This window comes from Salvia hispanica, chromosome 3 (genome assembly GCF_023119035.1).
Source record: "Salvia hispanica cultivar TCC Black 2014 chromosome 3, UniMelb_Shisp_WGS_1.0, whole genome shotgun sequence".
Lineage (NCBI taxonomy): Eukaryota > Viridiplantae > Streptophyta > Magnoliopsida > Lamiales > Lamiaceae > Salvia > Salvia hispanica.
In genome coordinates this window covers 26,074,892-26,099,473 of record NC_062967.1, presented here as the reverse complement: position 1 = coordinate 26,099,473, position 24,582 = coordinate 26,074,892, and the positions used below count along the sequence as shown (strand labels likewise).

Below are 24,582 nucleotides of genomic sequence, written 5' to 3'. Positions count from 1 at the left end.
ATGACCATTCCATTCCCATTCTCTCTTTTTTCTTAATTTAAATTTTAACAAAATTCTACTACATATTATATTATATTTGATTTCAATATCATCTTAATTTAAAATTTTAAAAAATTTTGGAATTTTAAATAATTGAAAAAAAATTCCAAATATTACACACACTACACACAATATTTTATCCATAATAGACTGTGTAATGAATGCTGGAATATATGACACATCGTTTTAGGTTATGGTGATTTAATGAAGTGCCTATGTTAACTTTTTTAGGTTAACTGCAGTTTGCAGTAGTTTACAACATCATACATCTGAGATAATTAATTCCACTAATAATGATTAATTAAAAATTGAAATTAAATTTTAAAATAATTAATTGTCTGTATTTCATTCCATTCCTATATTATTTGTGTTACCAAGCAAAGGAATGGAATCAATCAAGGAATATCAATTCCATTCCATTTGTATTCCTTACATTCACCAAGCATAAGAATGGAATGGAATCCTCATTCCATTCTCATCCTCATTCCATTCCAACCTTCATTCCATTCCACCCTCATTCCATTCCATCATACCAAACATGGCCTTACTTTCTTAGCAATGAGATGATCAAGTATATCGAACAGGGCTTTCGTCTGTTGGTTCACCGTATATCCATCATTTTATCGTGGCATAATCTTTTGAAACAATTTAAAACAGCATTTGTAGTATATTTTAGTTACGAATAACTCAGATGATTTTTAATCATTCGGTAAGTGACCTAGTGCAACCATGAACGCATCAATATTTCAGACTAGCAAATAAAATAATATGTAGAAAAAAATTTATGTTATAGAAAGACAGGCAATCCAGAGCAGCAAGGGTACAAAAATTACAAATTTCACACACCACACCAGATTTTCATCAATGCCCACCATACCAATTCTGTAGCAATATACATTAGGAATATAAACTTCTAAATTTCAAAATCCAAACCACACTCAGCCATTGCTGAGAAATAGTATATTCTCTAAACTGCTGAAGCCACCTCCTCTGTCTGTGATTCAGCCTACACAGTAAAAAACATTGCAGCTTTCTATTTTAGAGTCTTTCATAACTTAGCTTTATAGTATATAAACAAATTTTAACTCACCATGTTTTCTTTGTCTTCTTGAAGAGCCTCTGGCTGAGAGTCTACTGGCTCCACAACTGTAGTAAAATAACCAAATCATGAGCATAAATACGATCCATCGACATTGTAAAAATAAACATTCTTTATCTAGAACTATCTTCATCACCACCTTGTGCAGGCTTCTTGCCCTGCTTCTTCACCTTGTCATCAACTTTGGCAGGTTCTTGCTTCACTGGTTTAGAAGGTTTCCTTTGAATGCTACGTCTCCTGGCTTCAGAAACAGACTTCGAGCTTGCAGGAATCTTCGCCACTGATCTTCTGGTCTTCTTCACAGACTCATCCTTCTGAGTAACTTCATTGTTGGTTTGCTTCGCTTGCTCACTCTCTTCAGAAGCTATGTCCAGTGACTTTGGCTTCACCTTCTCAGCATCCGTAATAGAAGATGAGGAACTACGAGCATCATCTTCACACGACTGATTAGGTTCTGCAGCTACTTGAGAGGTGGTTAGAGATGCATCCGAGGGCTCATAGTTTTCTGAAATCTTGTAGCCCTCAAATAGTTCTTTGACAGATTCTCCCAGTCCAGAGAGTTCGTGATTGCGCACATATGCCTTCAGCTCATCACTCATCTTCTGCATAGGCTGCACACACACACACACACACTTCTAATCATTAGCAAGCATATCTAATGTGGAACATCAATATTCTATATTACCTCCAAAATTTAAGACATTCCACGGGGTGAAAACAAAACATTTAGCATTCCAAATAGCAATCCATATTCCATACCTCACATCCAGCCTCCAGAGCAAGCTTGAAGAAGCCAAGAGAGATGGAGTGCTTTCCAGCAGATTCAGAGTGCTTAATTTGAGTCAGCCAGTAAGATGCTGACGCTAGCACGTTGAATTTCTTCCGATTGGATGATTTTGATACATCGGATAGAGGTGTGTCGCTCGGTTCTTGGTTGGCCCCAGTCCTCTTTGATCTAGCCTCAGAAATGGGCGTGATGTTGCCGAAAGACTTGGAAGCAGAGCTGGCATTGGACTTGGAAGGAACGGAGAGGCGTCTAGGAGGCCTGGCAGACTTCTCCTTGCCGGAGAGATTGAGAACACTCACACTCTTAGTCACACTTGAGGCAAGCCTTCCACTAAAAATTGACAGGCACAACACATCAAAAACGCAAATCAATAAACCAGAGATACCATAAACAGTATCAAACGAAAGAGCGAGAGATATTTGGATCGCTAACAATAATCTATGCATACTTCAAATCTGAATTCTCCACTCCATTATTTTCAATACAAATTACTGAATTCGATTAAATTCCGGTAAAACGGCGACAACAAAACAATAGACAGTTACATTATATGAATTTTTTTGATGAGAGCATAATCAAACACATTTCTAAACGAGAATTTCCAGATCAGGTTCAATAATACAACAAAAAATAAAGCGATCGGTGAATAATTTCTAATTATAATGTTCGAGAAGGCACACCTTTTAGTGGCAGAGTGGGAGTTCGTGGAGTCAGCGAGCGGCGGTTTCACCTCCTTAATTCTCGTAGCAGATCGGAGCGGATACCGGAGAAGCCTCGAGGCCGATCTTCCTGCTATCGAAATAAACCGCAAAAATTTGAAAAAGAAATTCAAAAATGTTATGAAAAAAAAATATTTATGTGAGAGGGAAAAGCAAACCTTGGTCTTTCGCAGCAGAATCCTCCATAGCAGCAGACATTTCTTCTGACTGAAACTGATGAAGGGAGGAAAACGCCGAAAATTTTGTGAGATTGATGAAGATTGAGGAGTAATTGAGGAAATGAGAGGTTGCTTTGTGTTTATATATTGGAGAAGATTTGATGAGCGGGAAAAAATGAATAAATTTAAAAGGAAAAAATTAAATAATTGAGAGAGAACAGGCGAGCAATGTGAGGAACGGCTTCTGGAGGGCCCATGCATTTTTGAATTTCAAATTTCGAATAATTGTGATTTAATCTAAAGATTGGGAGGATTTGCTGGCATTTAACCAACTGATTTTGGTGTAAATGGATTTGCTGGCATTAACCACTTGATTTAATCAGCGGTTATTTATTTATTTTGAAGTCAGCATTGCATATGATTTTGTAAACATAGTTGCCAGTAATTTATCTTCTTGATTTAATATGCTAATATGTCATTACTTAAATGAAAATTCACTACCTAATGAAGTACTTGGATAACTTATCCATATATGATTGGACTTACTTTCTTTATTTTCCCAGTGATTAAAGCATATGCTACAATGGAAAGGAGAGAATACAAGAACTTCTAAAATAGTTCAAATTAAATTAAAATATTTTCAAAAAATACAAACCCATAGTCTCATTCTAATTATCACTGGAACCGCTCCTCATATAATATCACTGTTAAGTTAACGTTTTTTTTCTTTTCTTTTTTTTTCGAATTTAAAAAATGATGAAGAACAAAAGAAGAGTTTCTGAACTAGAGTTCAACTATGTGGGGGATGATATGGAGAAATAGGTAAGAAAACAATATCTATTAAATATTATGACATGTGTTGCAAACAAATATTTCTATACAAGAGGGAGCGATTATGTTATTTTCGATTCAACTCAAGGGACATTTTAGTCTCTCAGAACGGCCAAGAGGGGGCGACCGCCCCCTGAGTCTGTTAGTGTCTATGTACATAAATTTGCTTACAGATCATAACAAACAGTAACTAATCTGAGTCTGTAATCTGTGAAGGATCAATCACCATTCCATGAATTTGCTTCGGTCTTCCAGAAGCATTCGTGCGAGAAGCAGACGAAACAGATTGGAGCTGCACTCGAGATGGTATAGGCATCTCCTCAGAGCAACCAGAGATGCATAATGATCCAGATTCATCTTGCTGCCAGTACACTTGCACCATTACACCCCTACCATTTTCTGCTGATTCTGTTCCTGGAATACCAATAAACCTTGCTCCTATCGGAACCTGCATGTTTTCAAGGACCGTGTCATTAACTCTTCACATTTTGTGTATACGATGTGTGCAGTAGCATACTTGAAGAGACACCCCGGAGTTCAGCATGAGAGTGGCAAAGGTGCCCTCAGTCGCAGCACTTTCCATCTCCGCCTGTTTTGCTATATTCAGAAATACTTCTTCGAGAGTTGTTAGCCCGAGTTGGATGTCAGCTATGCCCAACTCCTTTTCTTTCTCCTGGAGCTCAGTGAAGAAGCTCTGGATATTGGGACAACAATTTTGAGCACCAGTTGCTAAGAAGATCAGTGATATTGAAAATGTGTTGTTGTGTACCTTCAACAGCTTCTCCTTTTCGTGGGGGATAATGAAGGTCAAGAACGACTTGCTCTCCTCTTTAGGTGTAACATCCAAATGCTGCAATAACAAATCACAGAGTTATAGTATTATTTATACTCTCTCAGTATAGCTTTTTAATTAGCTATGGTCAGACTCTTACAGATTTGAACAACTCTTTCACAACTACATGTTGGGAGTTACTAAAATCGTTCACAAAGCTTATATTGGCAATAAACCCCGTTCCAAACCGTGACTTCAACCTTATCGAAGTCCCTATGCAGCGAAGCCTGCCTTTCGCCATGATTCCAATTCGATCACCTAAGATATCCGCCTCTTCCATTGAATGAGTTGTTAGAATAATCGCACGTCCCCTCTTAGCCCCTTCGATAACATCCCAGACATGCCTCCTAGTTATTGGATCCATCCCAGTGGTCTGTCAGTTCAAAATGACCTTTTTATCAAATTAGCTTTGAGAAATTTATGTGGATATACATGTACAGATTTAAGAAGTGAAAAAAAATTCTCAACACACCGGCTCATCCATAATAAGCAACTTTGGTTCACCAATTAGGGCCATAGCAACACTAAGACGACGTCTCATTCCCCCACTATAGCTACCGGCTCTGACTTTAGCTGATTCAGTAAGTTTCACTTCTCCTAATAATTTCTCAATATCCTGTTAAAAGGAAAAATGCTTGGTTTAGTTTTTCAGATAGAAGCAAGATAGTGATTTGGTATTGTTCAGTCTTACCCCATGAACTTAACATATCAGGAACCAAATAAGATTTGATAAAACTAAGATGAGTTTGGGGTTGGAGAGTCCATACTGATTCAATCGAAGCAGGATTCAGACCTTTGATGTTGGCAAACAAGTGAAGGTGCTCTAGACCTGATAGTGCGTCCCACAGAACATCAAACTGTAGTATCAGCATAAGGAGAGTTAGTTTCCTTGTACAACATAACACAGTAAAAAGTATTCTTGTCACGCTAGAAACAGCTAGTCTTTTTATAAGAATCTAATCATAGAATTTTCACTTTATTTAAGATCACATTGAATAGTTACAACACTTTGTAACCACTGAAGCTTATTGTTCGTTGGAGCCTATGGTAGCAAATCTTTACTTCCAAAGCTTTTAATTCAGATTCAAACAAATAGAAAACAGTTTGTAATGTCCAAAAGTAGATACGTAACGATGCAAAAAATAATACCAAGTGAGCCTCCATTTTATCAAGTAGTCAAAAGTATAACTAAATAACTCAAAGATGGCATGAGAAGTTTGAAGTGGCAGAACCTGAGGACAGACTCCTATCATCCTCCGGATGGTCGACATCCCAGTAGAGTTTCGTATAGAATTCCCATAAATTAAAGCTGTGAACATAAATTTGAGAACAGGTTTACGAGTCATAATTCGAAATAGAGGCCAGGAAAATTAATAATGCCAAGAGAAAATCTCCTCACCATCTCCACTAGTGACTGGTGTAATCCCAGTTAAACAATTGATAGCAGTCGTTTTCCCAGCTCCATTAGGTCCAAGAAGGCAAAAAAGCTGATCCTTGGGGAAGTTCATCCATATGCCCTGCAGGTAGGACATCTCCAAAAAACTAAGAACTAAACAAACTTTATCTATATACTAGTGAAGCTTAATTACATTTATAAACTAATTCATCCAATCAACAGAAGATTATCATAGAACCAAATTATTTTGTTCAGGGACACTAGTGACGTGTCTGAAATTCAATAATGAAGCAACTGCAGTAGACTTTGTAAGCAATCCTCTCCATAAAATACTCTAACAGGCACATCTCATGTGATTAACTTTACCTTGAGGGCATGGTAAGGAGAGGTTCTCTCGCACCTGCAGCAACCAATACTTCTTTCTCCAGCATAAGTTTTCACAAGACCGCGTATTTGAACTGCAATGCTTGAGTCGACATTGGCTTCTGCAGCTTGCTGTTTCACTATGGTTTCCTCTTCTTGTACATCCTCATCATCCGGATGAATGTTTTCCAGATGTGGAATTGAGCTCACACAACTGCAAACGCTTCCCTCTGAAATTGAAATAGGCATGTCAGAAACCTCAGCAACCAAGGAAAAACACACGTTAAGTCGTTAACCAACAAAAGAAACATATACAGAGTACCTTCGGATTTGTTTCCACCTTTCCCAGTCCAGTACCCTGGAACTAGAAAGTAAAATGCAGATTTTCTTGCACCAGATGCATTTGGAAGTATATTGTCCAAGTAGATAGCCAGAATGAACCACAAACAAGAAGTTGATACAAGCCATATGTAAATACCATTCTGATAATAGACAGAAATTTAAGGAAGTAAGTCAGTGAATGGCTCATATTCCAGAGTGTATAGAGTTGATAGACTCTGAAGGTTTGACATACGATCGTTATGACACATTCTTGATCACCAGGTGTACACCTCAACCTCCCTTTCCAGCTGACACCGGGATCTTGAGGAGTTTCAGTAGCATGTGAAAGCAAGTTCAAACCTACTGCAAAAAGATTTGGTGGGAAGAATGACCACACAGTTTGGTAGATCTTTGAGAAGTCCCGACTATAAGGAAATCCAAACGTTGTGACAAGCTGAAAAATAATCCAAATCTCTGTTATCAGGGTAATCACAATGTCTTCAGTAATTTTCAAGTGAACTTCTGACCAAGTTACAAACCTGAGTCAAGAGGCCAATGATAAAGACGAAGTAGCCCACAGTTGTGGATGAAGATGACTTGCCAATAAAGCCAGACAGCATAAAGGCGAAACCAACCTGAGAAATAAAACAACAAATTATTCTCTCACTCAGAATCTCCTTGTGCATTTTTCACAAGTCAAGACATGGAAACAGATGCGAACTGAGGAAGTTTCGTGCTGGGATGATCAAACCTACCATACTCAATTGGAAAAGGTAAAACAAGAGGAAGACAACTGTGAAACTGTTGTTCAAAAAGAAATCAAATCCGAACATCATCCCAAAAAGTACTGTTAGAAGGGATGAAATAAAGGTTAGTATTCCCTCCCATGTGAACCATGATAACCAATATGCGGTATCATAAAGACCCATCATCGTCATAGTCTATTATGAAAAGAACACAAAAGAACATGGATTAGTACCGAGCATTGCCAAGCTCATAATACAATTGTTCTTTTTAGCTGAAACGAATACCTGGCGAAGTTTGAGCTCCTTTTCCATTATCAAAGTACTAATTTGGAAGACAAAGGAAAACATGGAAATGGCCAGGAAAAAGGTCGGCCCTGCCCTCAGCATAGCAGAAGTTATTTCAAGTGTGGGGTGAGCGAATTCCTTTATACTTACAACCCAACTAAAGCGGGCATCTGAAATGTATGTAGTCAGATAATGAAGATACACTTCAGGTAAAGGTCAGATTAGAAACAAGTGTACATATTTGATGTAATGAGATGGATGAATGTAGTAGATGTCATACCTCCCACTAGAGATCTTGCAATTTCTCGCTCTGCAGCAATTTGCAGAGGAATTTGAAATTTGAACGTTGGATCTTCAAAATTCCCTCGCTTAGCAAGTGGAGTAGAATTAGTCTGTATCCCGTAGCTAATCACAGTAGCATTTCTGTCTCTGAAATGTAGAGCACCAGCGCACTGCATCGGATTACTGGCTAGCCAATCGTCTGTTTCATCTGGTGTTCTGAAGTCTCTAACCTGCTCGAGCATGATATATAGTCCTTTACTTCTCGTTGCAGCATCACACTCTTCAAATGTGAAAAACTCTAAAATAATTACAAACTTAAGTATTACTATTATACAGCACAATTCAAATATCAGAACTGGTATCATAGTATCTCATCATTAACCATATGGACTGATAAAGTTTGGATTGAAATACGTAACTAACAAAAGTGAAATTGAATTAGAAGACACAAACAATTCATCCTACTCTGGATTCTATGATATAACAAATTCACAAGCCAAAATGAATTTCTATGAAACCTAAATAGCGTAATCAAACAGTGAAACCAATCAAAATGATCAGACTAATTCAAAACGACATACTAATCGAATGAATTGAGAAACCTAAACATAAATTAGCCAAACATTAAAACAAAAAAGCAACAAAAAGAGCTCAAAATAGACCTTGTTTTCAGGAATAGGCCTGCCAGGGTTATTCGCCCTAATCCTCCGCACAATTTCTCGAATCCTCGCACTGTCATTCCCACTCCACACAAAGTCAAAGCACGGCAGCCTAGTGTAGTACTTGTCCTCGCACGGCGGAATAGGCGGCGCCACCAGTGCCTCAGGATCGGCATTGTTTCTGAATGAGGAGGAGGAGGCGTAACGCGCCTCGATGGCTTCCTGGATGAAGAAAAGGAGCGCGATGAAGAAAAGCGATGAGAAGAGCTGGAGGAAAGTGGAGCGCTTGTTCCGCCATGAGAGCAGCAAGTTTTTGAAGAGCAGAGCTTTGTATTGCTGCCACAGCAGTCGAGATCCTCTCTGTAGCTCCATCTATGGAGGTTTTTCTGGTTTTTTGGTGGTTGATTTTGGACTCAACTTTAAAAGGCGCGGGGAATGTCGATGTATTGACTGTTTTGCCCCTGGTTTTATAAAGGTCAAACGGCGCGGGGAATATGGGTACATTACTGTTTTAGGCCTGGATTAATAAGCTATTATAAAATTTCAGTGAGTTCGAATTGGCTTTAATTGATGAAAAGGAACAATCACATGCTACTAATCTACATATATCAAAAATGATTTTATAAGAATTAACAGAAAAGTCGTTGTCATTCTGTTCCATTTTGACAGAAACATAATAAAACTACTTTAGAGTTTATGTTATAATCTCATCTTATGCATATTATAAAATTTTAGAAGAAACTTTAATAGTAGAACTACAAACTAAAAAGAGAATGACTATATTTAGCTTTGCATTTTAAATTACAACAACAAAAGTATTTTTATCTTTAACTTTGACCTCTGTAAATATATTTTGCAATGACAAACAAGTCTAGTGCCTTGAGCTCTCCATAGATTTTTTTCTTATCAGAAAAATTTTGACTTACACAATACTTCTTAGTTCTTACTCTTCCTGTTTTTTAAATATATGAACTTTTAAAACGATACGCGTTTTAATACAAAATTAATCAAGTAAAAGAGATAAAAATAAAAAGTATATTAGTGAAAAATGAATCCTATCTTTCAGAAAGAATTTTTTTTTCTAAAACTCAAATTTTCTAGTATATTTTTAAGAAATAGACAAAAATGAAAAGAGTTTTTTATTTTTAAGAAACATGGAGTATAAGGTATATTAATTGATTGTAAATTATTTTTGTAAACTTAAGTTTTGCTTCTCTCTCAACTTCAAGTTCGTAGTTATGTTCTCAATCATTCTTTCTTAAATTGTTATCTTTTTTCTTTCACTTATCAGAAGAATATAAGCATTAAACAAATTGTAATAAAATAAATATCGTTGCCTCCAACACATATCAATCAATAACATAAACTATATGCCTTGTTTATTTACACATAAAAGAACTGCTTAACTTCCAAATCAAAGTAATCGTGCGTGCTTGATAGTTGATGTCTCAACATAATACTTTCTTACCAATTAAAAATTCTTAATTCTCTAATTTATTACATTAATATCTCTATAAGAAATTATGAGATCTACTCCACTAATATGATTTGACCTATTTTATTAAAATCTGTGTTGCACGCATTAATACCTATTTTTATTGGATTGAGGTGTATTTAGTAGCTGAATACAATTATTAAGGAATGATATATTATATACTTTATGTGAGCACCACTTTCGTTTGGCGCATGTGTTGTTTGTTTCGATTTATATATTTAGTTTTATGCTAATACATTAAAAAAATATTATTATTGAAAATTTTAATTTCACAAATTTCATAAAAATCAAAGCTCGATTTGCTCATTTTCTATATAATTTCAAATAAATTAATAAAATAACAAATTAAACATTTATTTTTATGAATTTTATAAAATTAAAAATTTCAATAACATTTTTTAATGTATTATAATTAAACTAAATATATAAATAAAAATAAACAGCATGCGTTAAATAATATATATAGCATATCATTTGTCTACAATTATTTATGGTCTAATAATTTAATTTGCTAGTGTGCGTGGTATACTGAAAACGAGTCTTTATAATAGCTTAATTAAGATTTAAGACAGCTAATTAGCATAGTTCACGGGATATTGCAATTTAATAATAGTAGTACTAGGAATTTTCTGATACTTTTTTAGTTTGTTACGATATTACATTATAGTGCTATATCCTATACATATAATTTAGAGGGAACTTCTTTTTTGGTCCACGAACTTTATCAAAGTATCATTTTAGGTCCGTGAACTTTGAAAATATCATTTGAGATCCATCAACTATGAGATATATCATTTGAAGTACTCTTTTACTATTTCCAAGTTTTTCTAGACGAAAATAACCTCAATACCTTAAAGGGTATATATTTTTAATAAACTTATCATATACTCATATTTTTTATAAATATCTTTACAATATATTTTTGACGATTTTTCTAAATATAATTTTATCATATTGTGATATGCAAGTTAAATTGCTTCTTCAATTATTTATATTAAAGAATTTTAAAATTGAATATAGAATTTCTTTAACAATAAAAAAATTGAATAAGGATTATTTCTTGCATGTCACAAAATTAAGTGATAATATTGAAGGTCAAATTATATTTAAAAAATTCATCAAAAATATATAGTAAAGATATTTATAAAAAATATGAGTATATCAAAAGTTTATTAAAAATATATACCCTTAAAAATATTGAGGGTATTTTCGTCCAAAAAAACTTGGAAATAATAAAAAAGTACTTCAAATGATATTACTCCATAGTTGATGGACCTCAAATGATATTTTCAAAGTTCACGGACCTAAAATGATACTTTGGCAAAGCTCGTGGACCAAAAATGATGTTCCCTCTATAATTTATATATAAATGCAGTAGGTGAAATGAAATCATAGAAGAAATTCTGTTGTCCAGTTGACAAAACCTATATTTTATCTGCACTTAATAATTAAAGGTCATGATCAGTAGCATCATCTTAGTTTAACTATTAATCGAGATATATTTTCCAACTTCAGTATAATATTTTTAATTCAGAGTAGACGTGGATTATTATTTAAATATTAACCAAGAAATCAAGAATATCTTGAAAATTATCCTTCTTTACTTAAAAAGAAATTAAATTTAGCGACATAATTTGCAAATTGAAGATGTAAACAATATCCGATAGTACACATTTGCAACTCACACCAATCCACTACTTCTATTTATTGAAATTTGTTTAGTCTACTAAAAATCAATTTTTTGACATAACAAGTGCTTTTAATTCTTTTCTTAATAATTTTTCGGATGAGGGGCTTTATAGTCATTACAATCCATATAAATTCCGCGAAATTCAATTGCGTGAAAGGGTAGTTATGTCATTTCTGACTCGGTTCATATATTCCGTTAAATTCAGAGAATGTCAGTATTTAAGTTCTCACTTTCAATAACTCGAATTCGACTGCACCAGCTGAAGTTTCGACAAAAATGGCGGATTCTGCGAATGCGCCGTCAAGTATTTGGACCCAGGCCAATGCGTTGCTGAGGAAGAATTTGACTTTTCAGGCGAGTTTTTCTCATAGTTAAATGTTTCTGCATCAAATTTTGGATTTCTTTTTAAATACGGAGTAGCATTTCTGCTCTTCAGCTTACTGCGATTAGGTTTATTATTTAAACGCAATCGATGATTCACTCATTACACTGTGGGTTCAGCTGTCTTTTTTGATTGAATGAGTTGTTTGAGGTTAGATTTAGTCGATTTTTCCCCCATTTGATGCGTGGAGTTTTTTTCTACATTACAGAGACTCGATTGTAGGTAGTACCTTGATGTTTGATACTCGATTTGAAATAAGTTTATTTAATAGTAGTAGTTATTGGTCTCACTAGTTCTAGGTTCAAAAATTTGGGACTGATTTTGTCGTGGATTCGAATTTTGATCCATCCCACGCTTTCCCTTTGCAGAAACGAAATATGATAACAAACAGTCAACTAGTTTTATCCCCATTAGTCTTCTGTTTGCTGCTTGTTCTCGTCCAAAATTTGGTGGACAATGAGTTAGACAAGCCCTCAAAGAGGTGTGGTTGCACTTGCGTTGATACTGATGGGAATGGTCAATGTGAAACAAAATGTGGGATAGAATACTCAACTTTGGACCAAGGGTTCAGCTGTCCCATTCCACATCCACCAGAATGGCCTCCATTATTACAGATACCAGAGGAAAAATTTCGTGCGGTGAGAACTGATTTTAACTCATATCAAGACTTACCTAATGATTCATGCAAGAGAACAGGTTCATGTCCGGCAACTATGCTTATTACAGGGAAGAACAAAACATTCGCACAGAGTAAGTCGTCTCTTCATCTAATTTATTCCATGATATATAAAAAGGTGTCTAGTTTGTTGTGTTTGTCAAGAGCATGTGGGAAATCTGAAAAATCCTCTCGTGACTTGATAGGTGTGGCTGGAAACATGTTCTCAACAACACCATTGAATATAAATTTCTCTGATATACTATACAGCCTAGCTGATGCTGCCTTGGTTTGTTCTCTTTGTTTTTGTGTTTGTCAAATTTCTACATTAAGTTTCAGTTATTTTTTTTAGGAATGTGGGTAGATCTTCATTGTTAAGACTGCAAATGCTTTAGTAATATTTCTTGATGACTTACACATGAAAGTGTGGTGTATCAGGGTTCGGGAAGAAGTCCTGAGAATACCAATTTTCTCGATGCAGCGTTTTTTTCAAACACCCCTATTGATTTTCTTCAACCTCAATGTGCATCCAACTCTCAATCCTCTATTCCTTTAAAATTAAGTTCTGCTACAATACAGCAAGGTAACTTTTATCAGTAAAATTCTTCAATAATGTTTATTTGATTTGTCAAACAATAAACATTATGTGTATATGGTAGTTTCACTTACTTTTCATGATACAACTATGTAATTGTGTATCAAACTCAGATGTACGTTGCATTCAAAGCTTGCATTTATGGAGAAACAGTTCTTCAGAGATAAATGATGAGCTTTACAAGGGTTATCGTAAAGGGAACCCGGAGCGACAAATTAATGAGATTGTAGCAGGTCTGTCAAAATTGCAACACTGTGCAGTAAATTCATCACTTATGTGAATTACCAAGTTCATTGCCACTTTTGCAGCCTATGATTTTCTCAATTCAAATGAGAATCTGTTAAATGTTACTATATGGTACAATTCTACATACAAGAATGATACAGTCAGTCAGCCTCTTGCTTTGATACGGGTGGCTCGTTCAGTAAATCTGGTATCTAAATCCTCCATTCTCAAACTTTTAGTTACTAATGATAGGTTCTGCATCACAAACATGACAAAGGTTCTTCAAAAAATCTTATTTCTGTTTGGTGGAGAAGAAGAGTGGGGGAAGCTGGGAAGGGGTGGAATATATTTCATTAACATTTAGATTTAGGAAAGACCATAGGAAAAGAAGATTTAGCTCAAATATTTCCAGGTTAATCCGGTTATATTAGCTCTAATGATTTCTCAAATGCCTAAACCAATTTAGCTAAGTGAGGAGACACATCTCATAGTGATATTATCGTCCAATATGAACGTAAAAGATCATGTGTAAATTACTACTAATTCTTGAACTTCTTAAATTCTGACACACAGTTCCCATCATCTCACAATTTCTGGCACTCAAACTGAACACACAGTTCCCATGGGTCAGTTAATTAAAGCCCACAATCGGTGACCCGCTCTGGTACCATGAGAGAAATCCATGAGTTCCATCATAAAACCAATTGGTGATAGGAGGAGTGGCCCATGAGATTTATATACTAGTTTCAGTTTTCTCTTGACACCCGATGTGGGATAGTTATATATGTATTTTTTACTTTCAATTGCCAACAATTTATAAGTATTATTTCTCTTGAAAAATAACCACTAAGACTTGCTTGCTCTGTATGGAATGTCGTGTGAATCGTTTGTGCATCGGTATGAAATTTGCTTTTATCTTTGCAGATGCATTATTTGGTTGATGTGTGCCTGACAGTTATCTTTTTGTGAAACTTTATTGTTTGTCAACAATGTGATACATTATGGATCAAGTTTTTCTTTTAATGAACTACTAGATCTATCATGCCACTTTGTATATGCCCATGCAGGCATCAAATGCATATCTCCAGTTTCTACTAGGACCAGCTACGAAAGTGATTTTTGAGTTTGTAAAAGAAATGCCGAAACCTGAAACAAAACGCAAGATGGATCTCGCCAATCTCCTTGGGCCAGTCTTTTTCATTTGGGTTATTGTTCAGCTGTTCCCTGTAAGTTAAATCAAAGTCAACTCCTAAATGTTGAATTGATCATGAACTGTATTTTTGGGTTTGAATCTTAGGTAAGTTTTGTGATTACTAAATTAAAGATAGATATTAGCATAGGGAATGTATGTGGCTTGTTTATTATACAGATAAATAATCGATAGTCAAACTTACAGACCACAATAGTTCTTCTTATGGGTTTCAGAATATTTTCATGTGCATTTCATTCAGCTCGTTTGATTTTACAGTTTAATTTAGGACTTAGGACCCCAAACTTCCTTTTGTCTTTTTCTGTAGGTCTATTACTTATGATTTATGAACTTATTTTGATTTTTTAAATTTACAGAGGTTCAGCCTTTTTATACACACAGGCAACTTGTTTAGCACCAATGTTGCTAACTATAACTCATACATGTGTCTGTATTTTCAGGTTATGCTGACATCACTAGTTTACGAGAAACAACTCAGACTGAGAATTATGATGAAGATGCATGGGCTTGGTGATGGACCTTACTGGATGATATCTTATGCATATTTTCTTGCAATATCTTCAATCTACATGATATGCTTTGTGGTATTTGGATCAGGCATAGGTAGTTATTTCAAGAGCTGAGCTATCTGCAATTGTTTTATCCTTTATTAATTATATGGAAGTTGTTTAATTACTGGAATATTTGACTTGCAGGTTTAAAATTCTTCACACTAAATGATTACAGCATTCAGTTTGTATTTTATTTCCTCTACATAAACTTGCAAGTGTCTCTAGCTTTTCTTCTAGCTGGTTTATTCTCAAACATGAAGACTGCTACAGGTTCGACCACCAAATGAGCACCATTTTAGTCATTATTTGTTTTGTATGCTGCATATTAATTCAAACATTCTATAATTGTCAGTTGTGGGTTATATGATGTTATTTGGAACTGGGTTCTTGGGTGGCTATCTCTTCCATTACTTTCTTGAAGATTCTTCATTTCCAAGTAAGCAAACATATTAACCATCTTGTCTGGGAAATTTTTGTAGATATCATTTAGGATATATTTGGCCAATTTTGTCTGATATATAATTTTGGCATATTCTGAATATTTTCTCTTCGCAGTATCGGTAAATTGCTGTCCTAGAATATGCTATCTTGAAAAGGAATTGGAGGAAGCCAATATCTGGCATTCCATGCTTTACAGTTTACTATATTTGGTATAGTTAATTATTTAAATTACATAGAACTGAATTTGTTTGTCATTATGAAGACTTTTAAAGGCACACTTCCCTTCTTTGATATTTAAGAATCATATTAATGCTGTCTGAATTGAAATTCAGAAAGGGAAGGTTATAATGACTTGTACTAAGTAAGTATATCTCTAGAAGTTAGGCAGAAGTTTGTTTTTTGAATTATGAATTGGACTGAACAATAAACTTTGTAAATTTTAAATCATTCGACTTCTTCATTTTCAGCACTGGGGTATTGTTCCTAACATTTGTATTATCTTATAAGAAGAGCAACCATCTTCCTGTATATTGCAGAAGCTGGAATCATAGCTATGGAACTATATCCAGGATTCGCCCTTTATCGTGGATTATATGAGTTTGCGCAATATTCTTTTGCTGGGAATTCCATGGGAACTGATGGAATGCGATGGAACGATTTAAGTGATGGAAAAAACGGGATGAGAGAGGTCATGATTATTATTGCATTGGAATGGTTCATTGTCGTTGGTGTTGCATATTATGTAGATCAAGTTGTGTCATCGGGAAGAGGTCCCCTGTTTTTCTTGCGGAGGCACCAAAAGAACATATCATCATCCTTTCGTAAATCTAGCCTGCGAAGGCAACGATCTAAAGTTTTCGTTCAGATTGATAAACAGGATGTTGAGCAAGAGGTAAACTGATATTGGCCCTTGTAGAGTATAACTCTAGAAGTGCTACCTACTGCTATAAGGATTCTATCATTTTGTCTAACTAAGTTCCGAATTATATTTGTGGACTGGTTTTCCATGTGTAAAGTTATTTTTCTTCAGTAAGGTAAGTATGGTTAGTGAATAGTGAATACCTTGGACAAGAAATGGCATTTTATAAGATCTGTATTACACCATGATTTTATGCTAATCAAGATTTGGTTTTAAAGGGATTCGTATTCTCAGTTTCTCTATTTGTTATTTTGGCTGCTGAATCTCTATCATCGAATTTCACTGTTTCGCTTTGTTGATTTACGTCAGAGGGAGAGGGTTGAAGAATTGCTACTTGAATCAAGTAAAACTCATGCAATCATCTGCCATAATCTCAAAAAGATATATCCAGGCAGGGACGGAAACCCAGAGAAATTCGCAGTGAGAGGCCTCTCACTTGCTTTGTCACAGGGGGAATGCTTTGGCATGCTCGGTCCTAATGGTGCAGGCAAAACATCATTCATTAATATGGTCAGTTTACAATCTTGCAGCCCACCAGAGATTCTACTCTTGTTTTGCCATACAATTTAACATATGTGTAGTTAATTGGTTTTTAGGTATTTTACTTATATCAACCATGCAGAAGTATCGAAGCTCAATTGCCTACTGACGTTTTTGCTCCTGCAGATGATTGGGCTCATAAAGCCCACTTCTGGAAGTGCATATGTTCAGGAACAAGATATATCGATTGATATGAACAGAATATACACTAGCATGGGTGTCTGTCCCCAGCATGAGTAAGCATTGATTTGCTATCATTTGGATAGGATATTTGGTTGAATTTCAGAATCCTTCATTGAAAAAAAAAACTGATTGCAGCTTACTATGGGATACTTTGACGGGAAGAGAGCATCTACTTTTCTATGGAAGGCTTAAAAATCTCAAGGGGGAGTCCTTATTACATGTAAGTCCATAATTTTCCTGCAAGAAATGACAGGGAACCACATCAACTCTAATAGAGCAGTTCCTGAGTTGAATTGTTTGGTTGTTACTTGTAATTGTCGATCAAAGATGTGTCAGGCATACAAAAATCAAATGATTTTCTTCAAGTGACCAGAGATGTATATGGAACATGAATGAGACTTTGCATGAACGTAATGTAGGGTTATTTATTTACCGTGTACGTCTATATTTTGACACAGGCTGTGGACGAGTCTTTAAAGAGTGTGAACTTATTTCATGGTGGGGTGGCAGACAAGCAAGCACGCAAATATAGTGGTGGCATGAAGAGGAGGCTAAGCGTAGCCATTTCACTTATTGGAGATCCAAAAGTACAACTGGATCCTCGCCTACTTTTCGACTTATGTTATGACATCAACTTTGGTGGCTAATTGTTCTAAAACTCTCTGACAGGTAGTGTACATGGATGAACCAAGTACTGGGCTTGATCCTGCTTCACGAAACATGTTGTGGAACGTAGTCAAGCGAGCCAAACAAAACAGAGCTATAATTCTCACTAGTAATTGCTTTGCTCTCTCTTGTGCCGCCGACCCCATGAACCACTTCCCTTATAAACATCAGTTTACACCTTTTTAATATTTCAGCCCATTCGATGGAAGAGGCGGAGCATTTATGTGATCGTCTTGGAATTTTCGTGGATGGAAGCCTGCAATGTGTAGGAAACCCTAAAGAGGTAAAATATTGTTACTCACGTGGCATGTGATCATAAGTTAGAGTTTACATATCCCAAAACTCACTTATTCATGTATCTTATCTTCCAACTGCAGCTCAAGGCTAGATATGGAGGATCTTATGTGTTCACGATGACAACATCTCCCGAACATGAGCAGGAAGTGGAGAACCTAGTACGAAACCTCTCTCCAAATGCTATAAAGATATACCAGATCTCAGGGACACAAAAGTTTGAGTTGCCAAAGCAAGAGATAAGAATAGCAGATGTGTTTGAGGCAGTGGAGAAGGCGAAGAGTAGGTTCACAGTTCAAGCATGGGGCCTCGCGGATACAACATTAGAGGATGTCTTTATCAAGGTTGCAAGAGGGGCTCAAACATTCAACACTCTCTCATAACAGCAGATTGCTACTCCAACAGGTGCTTCTATGTAAAATATTTGATTTTTAGGCATATTGTGGACTTTCTATTGGATTTTTATCACATGTATTTCTATATGCACTTACGTAGTTTACAAATACTCTTCTACATGTAAATAGTTTATATTCAGGTTTAGACACGAAAAGTGAATTTGTTGCAAAATAAGATCCAAATTTTAATATTTGAATGGGTAGCTTTGGAATATTTTTGATAGTTTAATGATACCATATGTTTGAATTTGTTTCATGTGTTTAAGAAAAGTGTCCAAAACATACAAATATCTCCCATTCATATGCTTTTTTATAAGGAAAATAACATAAATATGTACTACTAGTTTCCAAGCTAACATTTGATCATAGGTTGAAACAGGTTTTTCATGTGCAGTATCTGTAATGGTGACTTAACTCTTTGTGACAAGCTCGCGATAAAGATGGAAGCCGAGCCACTCAAAAAGCCAAGTACCCCAATCAATCAAGCCCCCCACACATACTGGAATCTTGGTGGCCATGCAAATGGCAACATCCTGTCTCACGAGATCCACCTCGCTTCTAAGATCAAGCCCATCCTCTGTCAAGGGGACACCCTGTGACTTCCTCCAGCCTCACAACAGGGAGAAGGTTGGATGAGGTGGCCGGTGGACACGATATCAACTATTTCTTGGACAGGGCGCATGGGACGGAGAGGCGGCTGTCGTGCTTGATGAGGAGTCGCGGAGGAAGATGGAGGTGTGGACTAATCAGATTGGGATGCAGACGCAGATTTATACTAGCAATATGTTTGGGTGATACTCTGGGGAAAAATGGGGTTGTTGATAGAAGATATAGTGTTGGAGACTGGAGGATATCCTGATTCTGTTAATCATCCTTATTTTACATGCTGTGGTTTATAGACTTACAGCTAGTTAGATCAGTATTATGCTGTCATGTTGCAGATTTGTGTTGTTTTGATGTTATGCTACATAAATAAAAAGGGCTTCTTATTAAGAGATAAAATCGGTGCCGAACCAATGTTCATACCTTTTTAGAGACGGTGGAGTTATCGTTGTTAGTTAGTTTCGTTCCTATTTAGTCCACGTTGACATTGTTTTTTTTTCCTTGCCAAGTCGATTTAATTTTAATACCTTAAGAATGATTATTGATCGAAATAATTAATTAATAACATAAAATATGATTATTTAATTATTATACCTTAAAAATGGTTATTTAGTCCTCGGTTCGTTTACTCATTCATTTTTTTGAAATTATAGAAAAAATGGATAAATCAACTTTTAAATTTTACATAACTTGTATACATATTTGAGCTAGAGTTTTTGTATAACTTTGCACATAATGTGAGAAAATTATTGATAAAATAATGAAACATAAGGATAAACTACAAATTAAAAGGTCTTCGACTTCTTAAATACTCCCTCCGTCCCACATAATTTTACCTAGTATTCCATTTTGGTCCGTCCCACATAATTTTACCCATTTCACTTTTACCATTTTTGGTAGTGGATCTCATATTCCACTAACTCATTCCTACTCACATTTTATTATAAAACTAATACTTTAAAAGTAGGACTCACATCCCACCCACTATTTCAACTCACTTTCCATTACATTTCTTAAAACTCGTACCGGATCAAAGTGTGTAAAATTATATGGGACGGATGGAGCAGGAGGGTCTTGTTAGGTTGAGATTATTTAACTAAATTGAGAAATGAGATGCAATATAGGCCACTAATCCACAAGATTAACAAAATATCAACAAATACCACATTATGTCAACAAGGGGGTATAATTGTCTTTTTATTCAATTGTGTTTGAAATCATTTTCTAAAATTCTCTCTAAAACTCTAGCTGCAAAGTCTTCAAATATTCAAATCTTCAACATTCAAATCTTCAAATCTTCAACATTCATATCTTCAAATCTTCAACATTCAAATCTTCAAATCTTCAACATTCAAATCTTCAAATCTTCAAATCTTCAACATTCAAATCATCAAATCTTCAAATCTTCAACATTCATATCTTCAAATCTTCAAATCTTCAACATTCATATCTTCAACATTCTTCAAATCTCTTCAACATTCAAATCTTCAAATCTTCAACATTCATATCTTCAAATCTTCAACATTCAAATCTTCAACATTCTTCAAATCTCTTCAACATTCAAATCTTCAAATCTTCAACATTCAAATCTTCAAATCTTCAAATCTTCAACATTCAAATTTTCAAATCTTCAACATTCAAATCTTCAAATCTTCAACATTCAAATTTTCAAATCTTCAACATTCAAATCTTCAAATCTTCAACATTCAAATCTTCAAATCAATTCTTCAACATTCAAATCTTCAAATCTTCTTCAACATTCAAATCTTCAAATCTTCAAATCTTCAACATTCAATAAAATAACACTTATAATCACATATCAATAGCGAGATTATCGAATGTCAACAACTCGTATAAAAATGTCAACAACTAAAAAATAACACTTATAATTCACATATCAATACCGAGAATATCGAATGCCAACAACTCGTATTAAAATGTCAACAACTAAAAAATAACACTTATAATTCACATATCAATTGACATGTAGTTGACATGGCTTGAAAGTTTTGTTGACATGACTTATAATTTCGTGACATGGCTTGAAAGTGTAGTTGACATGACTTATAATTGTTGACATGGCTTGTACGTGTAGTTGACATGACTTGTACGTGTAGTTGACATGGTTTTTTTTATATATATTTTTTTAATTTTTTTTAATTTTTTTAATTTTCTTTTTCAATTTTTTAATTTTTTTTGATGTCAACTACATAGTTGTTGACATTTGATGTGTAGTTGACATGGATTGTACACATAGTTGACATTATACGTGTGTGCAGTTGATATGATATGGCTTGTACGTGTAGTTGACATGACTTGTACGTGTAGTTGACATGACTTGTAAGTGTAGTTGACATGGCTTGTACGTGTAGTTGACATGGCTTGAAAATGTAGTTGACATGACTTATAATTGTTGACATGGCTTGTACGTGTAGTTGACATGACTTGAAAGTGTAGCTGACATATTATATACCATAGTTGACATGATTTGTATGTGAACTAAATGTGATACATTTATAGCACATTCATTTGAAGATAAATGTGATTAAAAAAGAAAAGTTTCAAAAACTCTCATCAAATTTGATTACAGCATAATCCAATTGAGCTTTTTTCAAACACACTTAACAAAATCAGTAATCACTCAATAGCTAGTATACTATCCAAAAAAAGATGAAGCAAACACCTTCACCTTCAGTATACATTGCAAAAAAGGCTTACCATTTATATGCTTAAAAAAAGTTTCATTTCTAGTGCGCCCTTCAGCTCTCTCTCTTGTAAAACCAATGCCAAAAGCAAATGGGTCATTGGTTCATTTGCAACGTTCAAACTGGTTTACTATGTGATAATCTGTAACCTATTACAATTGAAATAACCTTAATAACTAATCATGAAAATGCAAAAGCCATGCTTTTAAACTACATATCACAAGGAAGCACAAGCTTCACCCAAATTCAATGGCTAAATTACAGAGTATAATTGACTTGACATGGCCATAAATACACCTATGGTGTATTATTAAGGTGTACATTTATAGGTGAAAATGTACTAGTTTAATCTAATACATGAAAAATATACTCTGTAATTTTCACCCAATTTCACATTCACCACATTTCTTGATTAATAAACATTAATCTAATAAATTCATTTATATTTATTCACTAATACTAATATTGAAAAATATCAATTACATAACACCACATTTATTGGTAAAGTAATTGTTGGCAATTTTGTTTCCATTTCACCATGGAAGCAACACCCATGAATGTATAAAATCAGTATAAAAGCAATTTGATCAGATTTCATATCACTGGAAATTGGTTCAAAAGCAGATAATGTGAATCAAAGCACAAATTCCAAAATTATGAAATCATCACACGAACAAATTGGGCGTAGAAATTAGGTTATCTTTCAATACTCAATTCAGACAATATTTCATACATTTCTTCGCAAAATCAACCAAATAAAAACGGCAGAAATCTGAGGTTAGCAAAAAGGCAATCACGATTACCAGAATAGCCACGCGGAAGAGCAACGGTGGTTCCATTCAATTTCTGGCGAAGATGAGCACCGTTTGATATTTCTCCGGCGGCGAGATTCAATCCACATCGAAACCGCCACCAACCGACTCAATTCAACCACATCGCCTCTCTGCAGCTCACAGAGGAGCTTCGCCGTGGAGCCGGCGATAGGCTTCACCTGAAAATCGAACGCGCCGCTGGAGGCGGCGATCGACGGAGGAGAGGAGATGGCAAGGACCGTGCGGCGGTCGAGGAGGCGGAGACGCAGGTACTGGCCGGGGCTGGCCGGAGGCGGAGAAGTACTACCACCTCACCTTCTCGAAAAATCTATCCCTCCCTCTCCACCTCAACAAGCAGATCCTCGAAGATTCAATTGGAAAATCTCTCACCAAAAAACATCTCATAGATCTGGCATCTAAAGGCTAGAAAATCAACGCGATTAACGTCGTGCTAACGACGGCTGATGTCGCTGTCGACGATTTCTGCCAGAACCGCTGTGGCAGCCACGGATCTAAATTGAGCACCGTGAAGGGGAAAAATCAGAAATCGACAATCTGATAAGTTTTACTTCGAGGATATCTCGGCGAATCGACGATCTGAGGAGTTTGCAAATTCTGATTTTGTGAAGAATAGCGTTGAGGAAGGAGATTCTGATTTCGTGAAGAATAGCGTTGAGAAACCGAAGGAGAAAATCAAAATCGCGTTTGGATGACAAATTCCCATTATGCCCTTTCATAATTAATTAATCCTCAAATAAATTTCATGTGGCAAAATCTGGACCACTCATTTAATAGAAATGAGTGGCTGATATTGCATCTCATTTCTCATTTATCCTAAAAAATCTCATTTGATCACCACCCTATATATATATATATAGGGTTTTGATCTATGAAGACCAGATTTAAATACAGAAATGCAGAACACGGTCATACGTAAGACATTTTTAGGTCATAGTTAGTTTATTTTTAGGTCATGCTAACAAAGCATGACCTAAAATGATCTTAACATGACATAAATCCAAATCTTATAATATGACCTAAAACTACTTAATTATGACCTTCCGTGTTTTGGATTAATTATTGACCATTAGATCATCTAATCCTAGGGCCAAGATTTGGGCTGCATTTCTGGATTTAAATACATACTTGTTTTGATCATCTCCCTATATATATATATATATATGGATGTATTAAGATGACAACCCTCTTTATTGTAACATCATACCACCATTTTAGGCCATTGGATCTGAAAATAGTGTGCTTGTCATGCTGCCACGTGTAAAAACACGGAGGGGTAAAATAGGAAATTTTTAATTTTACGTTACCAGATTGCAGTGTTGTTCATTAAATATTGCAGTCTTACCACAACAATATTGCAGTTTACCACGATTGCAATATCTAATACTGATAGACTACAATATCTAATACTTTTGTACACTGCAAACCCGTGTTTTTTCATGAAACTTAATCCTAGGCGTCCATAAACGAGATCTAACGGACTATATTGGTGGTATGGTGTTATCCTATCTATGGTGGCACCACTAGTGCACCCCCATATATATATATATACATATATATATATATAGGGATGTATTCAGGTCAGAACGCTAAGTATAAGTAAAACTCAAAACACTTGCAGTCCATTGGATCATATGATCTAATGGTTAGATTAATGCCACGTGTCATCTAATAATGTAGAATTTT

At 35.3% G+C, this 24,582-nt stretch overlaps 3 protein-coding genes across 4 annotated transcripts; 1 reads left to right on the top strand and 2 right to left on the bottom strand.

The window, feature by feature from the left end:
- Positions 1 to 808: 808 nt before the first annotated feature.
- On the bottom strand, positions 809 to 2,938 carry LOC125212906. 2 transcript variants are annotated; one of them, XM_048113196.1, is made up of 6 exons: positions 2,803 to 2,938; positions 2,606 to 2,717; positions 1,898 to 2,255; positions 1,278 to 1,749; positions 1,130 to 1,185; positions 809 to 1,045 (listed from the first exon to the last, which is right to left on the bottom strand). In XM_048113196.1, exons 1-6 carry the CDS (start codon positions 2,840 to 2,842, stop codon positions 1,007 to 1,009), a joined length of 1,077 nt encoding a protein of 358 aa, XP_047969153.1. In that variant the 5' UTR covers positions 2,843 to 2,938; the 3' UTR covers positions 809 to 1,006. The 2 variants fall into 2 exon arrangements, with proteins under 2 accessions (XP_047969153.1, XP_047969154.1); XM_048113197.1 differs by having other exon boundaries at positions 2,606 to 2,714; positions 2,803 to 2,935.
- An 885-nt stretch (positions 2,939 to 3,823) lies between these two features.
- Positions 3,824 to 8,889, bottom strand: LOC125209142 (ABC transporter A family member 2-like). Its single transcript, XM_048108752.1, has 16 exons — positions 8,521 to 8,889; positions 7,857 to 8,088; positions 7,577 to 7,746; positions 7,301 to 7,486; positions 7,085 to 7,180; positions 6,799 to 6,999; positions 6,547 to 6,706; positions 6,228 to 6,454; positions 5,865 to 5,982; positions 5,698 to 5,774; positions 5,233 to 5,322; positions 4,938 to 5,081; positions 4,566 to 4,838; positions 4,403 to 4,483; positions 4,151 to 4,327; positions 3,824 to 4,081 (listed from the first exon to the last, which is right to left on the bottom strand). The coding sequence occupies exons 1-16, from the start codon at positions 8,887 to 8,889 to the stop codon at positions 3,824 to 3,826; spliced, it is 2,859 nt and encodes a 952-aa protein (XP_047964709.1).
- A 3,089-nt stretch (positions 8,890 to 11,978) lies between these two features.
- On the top strand, positions 11,979 to 18,879 carry LOC125216113 (ABC transporter A family member 7-like). The gene is made up of 18 exons (XM_048117739.1): positions 11,979 to 12,056; positions 12,453 to 12,834; positions 12,946 to 13,028; positions 13,178 to 13,322; positions 13,448 to 13,567; positions 13,643 to 13,767; positions 14,627 to 14,785; positions 15,210 to 15,372; positions 15,465 to 15,590; positions 15,673 to 15,756; positions 16,298 to 16,653; positions 16,990 to 17,190; positions 17,347 to 17,456; positions 17,539 to 17,623; positions 17,862 to 17,990; positions 18,073 to 18,178; positions 18,264 to 18,352; positions 18,447 to 18,879. Exons 1-18 carry the CDS (start codon positions 11,979 to 11,981, stop codon positions 18,744 to 18,746), a joined length of 2,841 nt encoding a protein of 946 aa, XP_047973696.1. The 3' UTR covers positions 18,747 to 18,879.
- Positions 18,880 to 24,582: the final 5,703 nt, after the last annotated feature.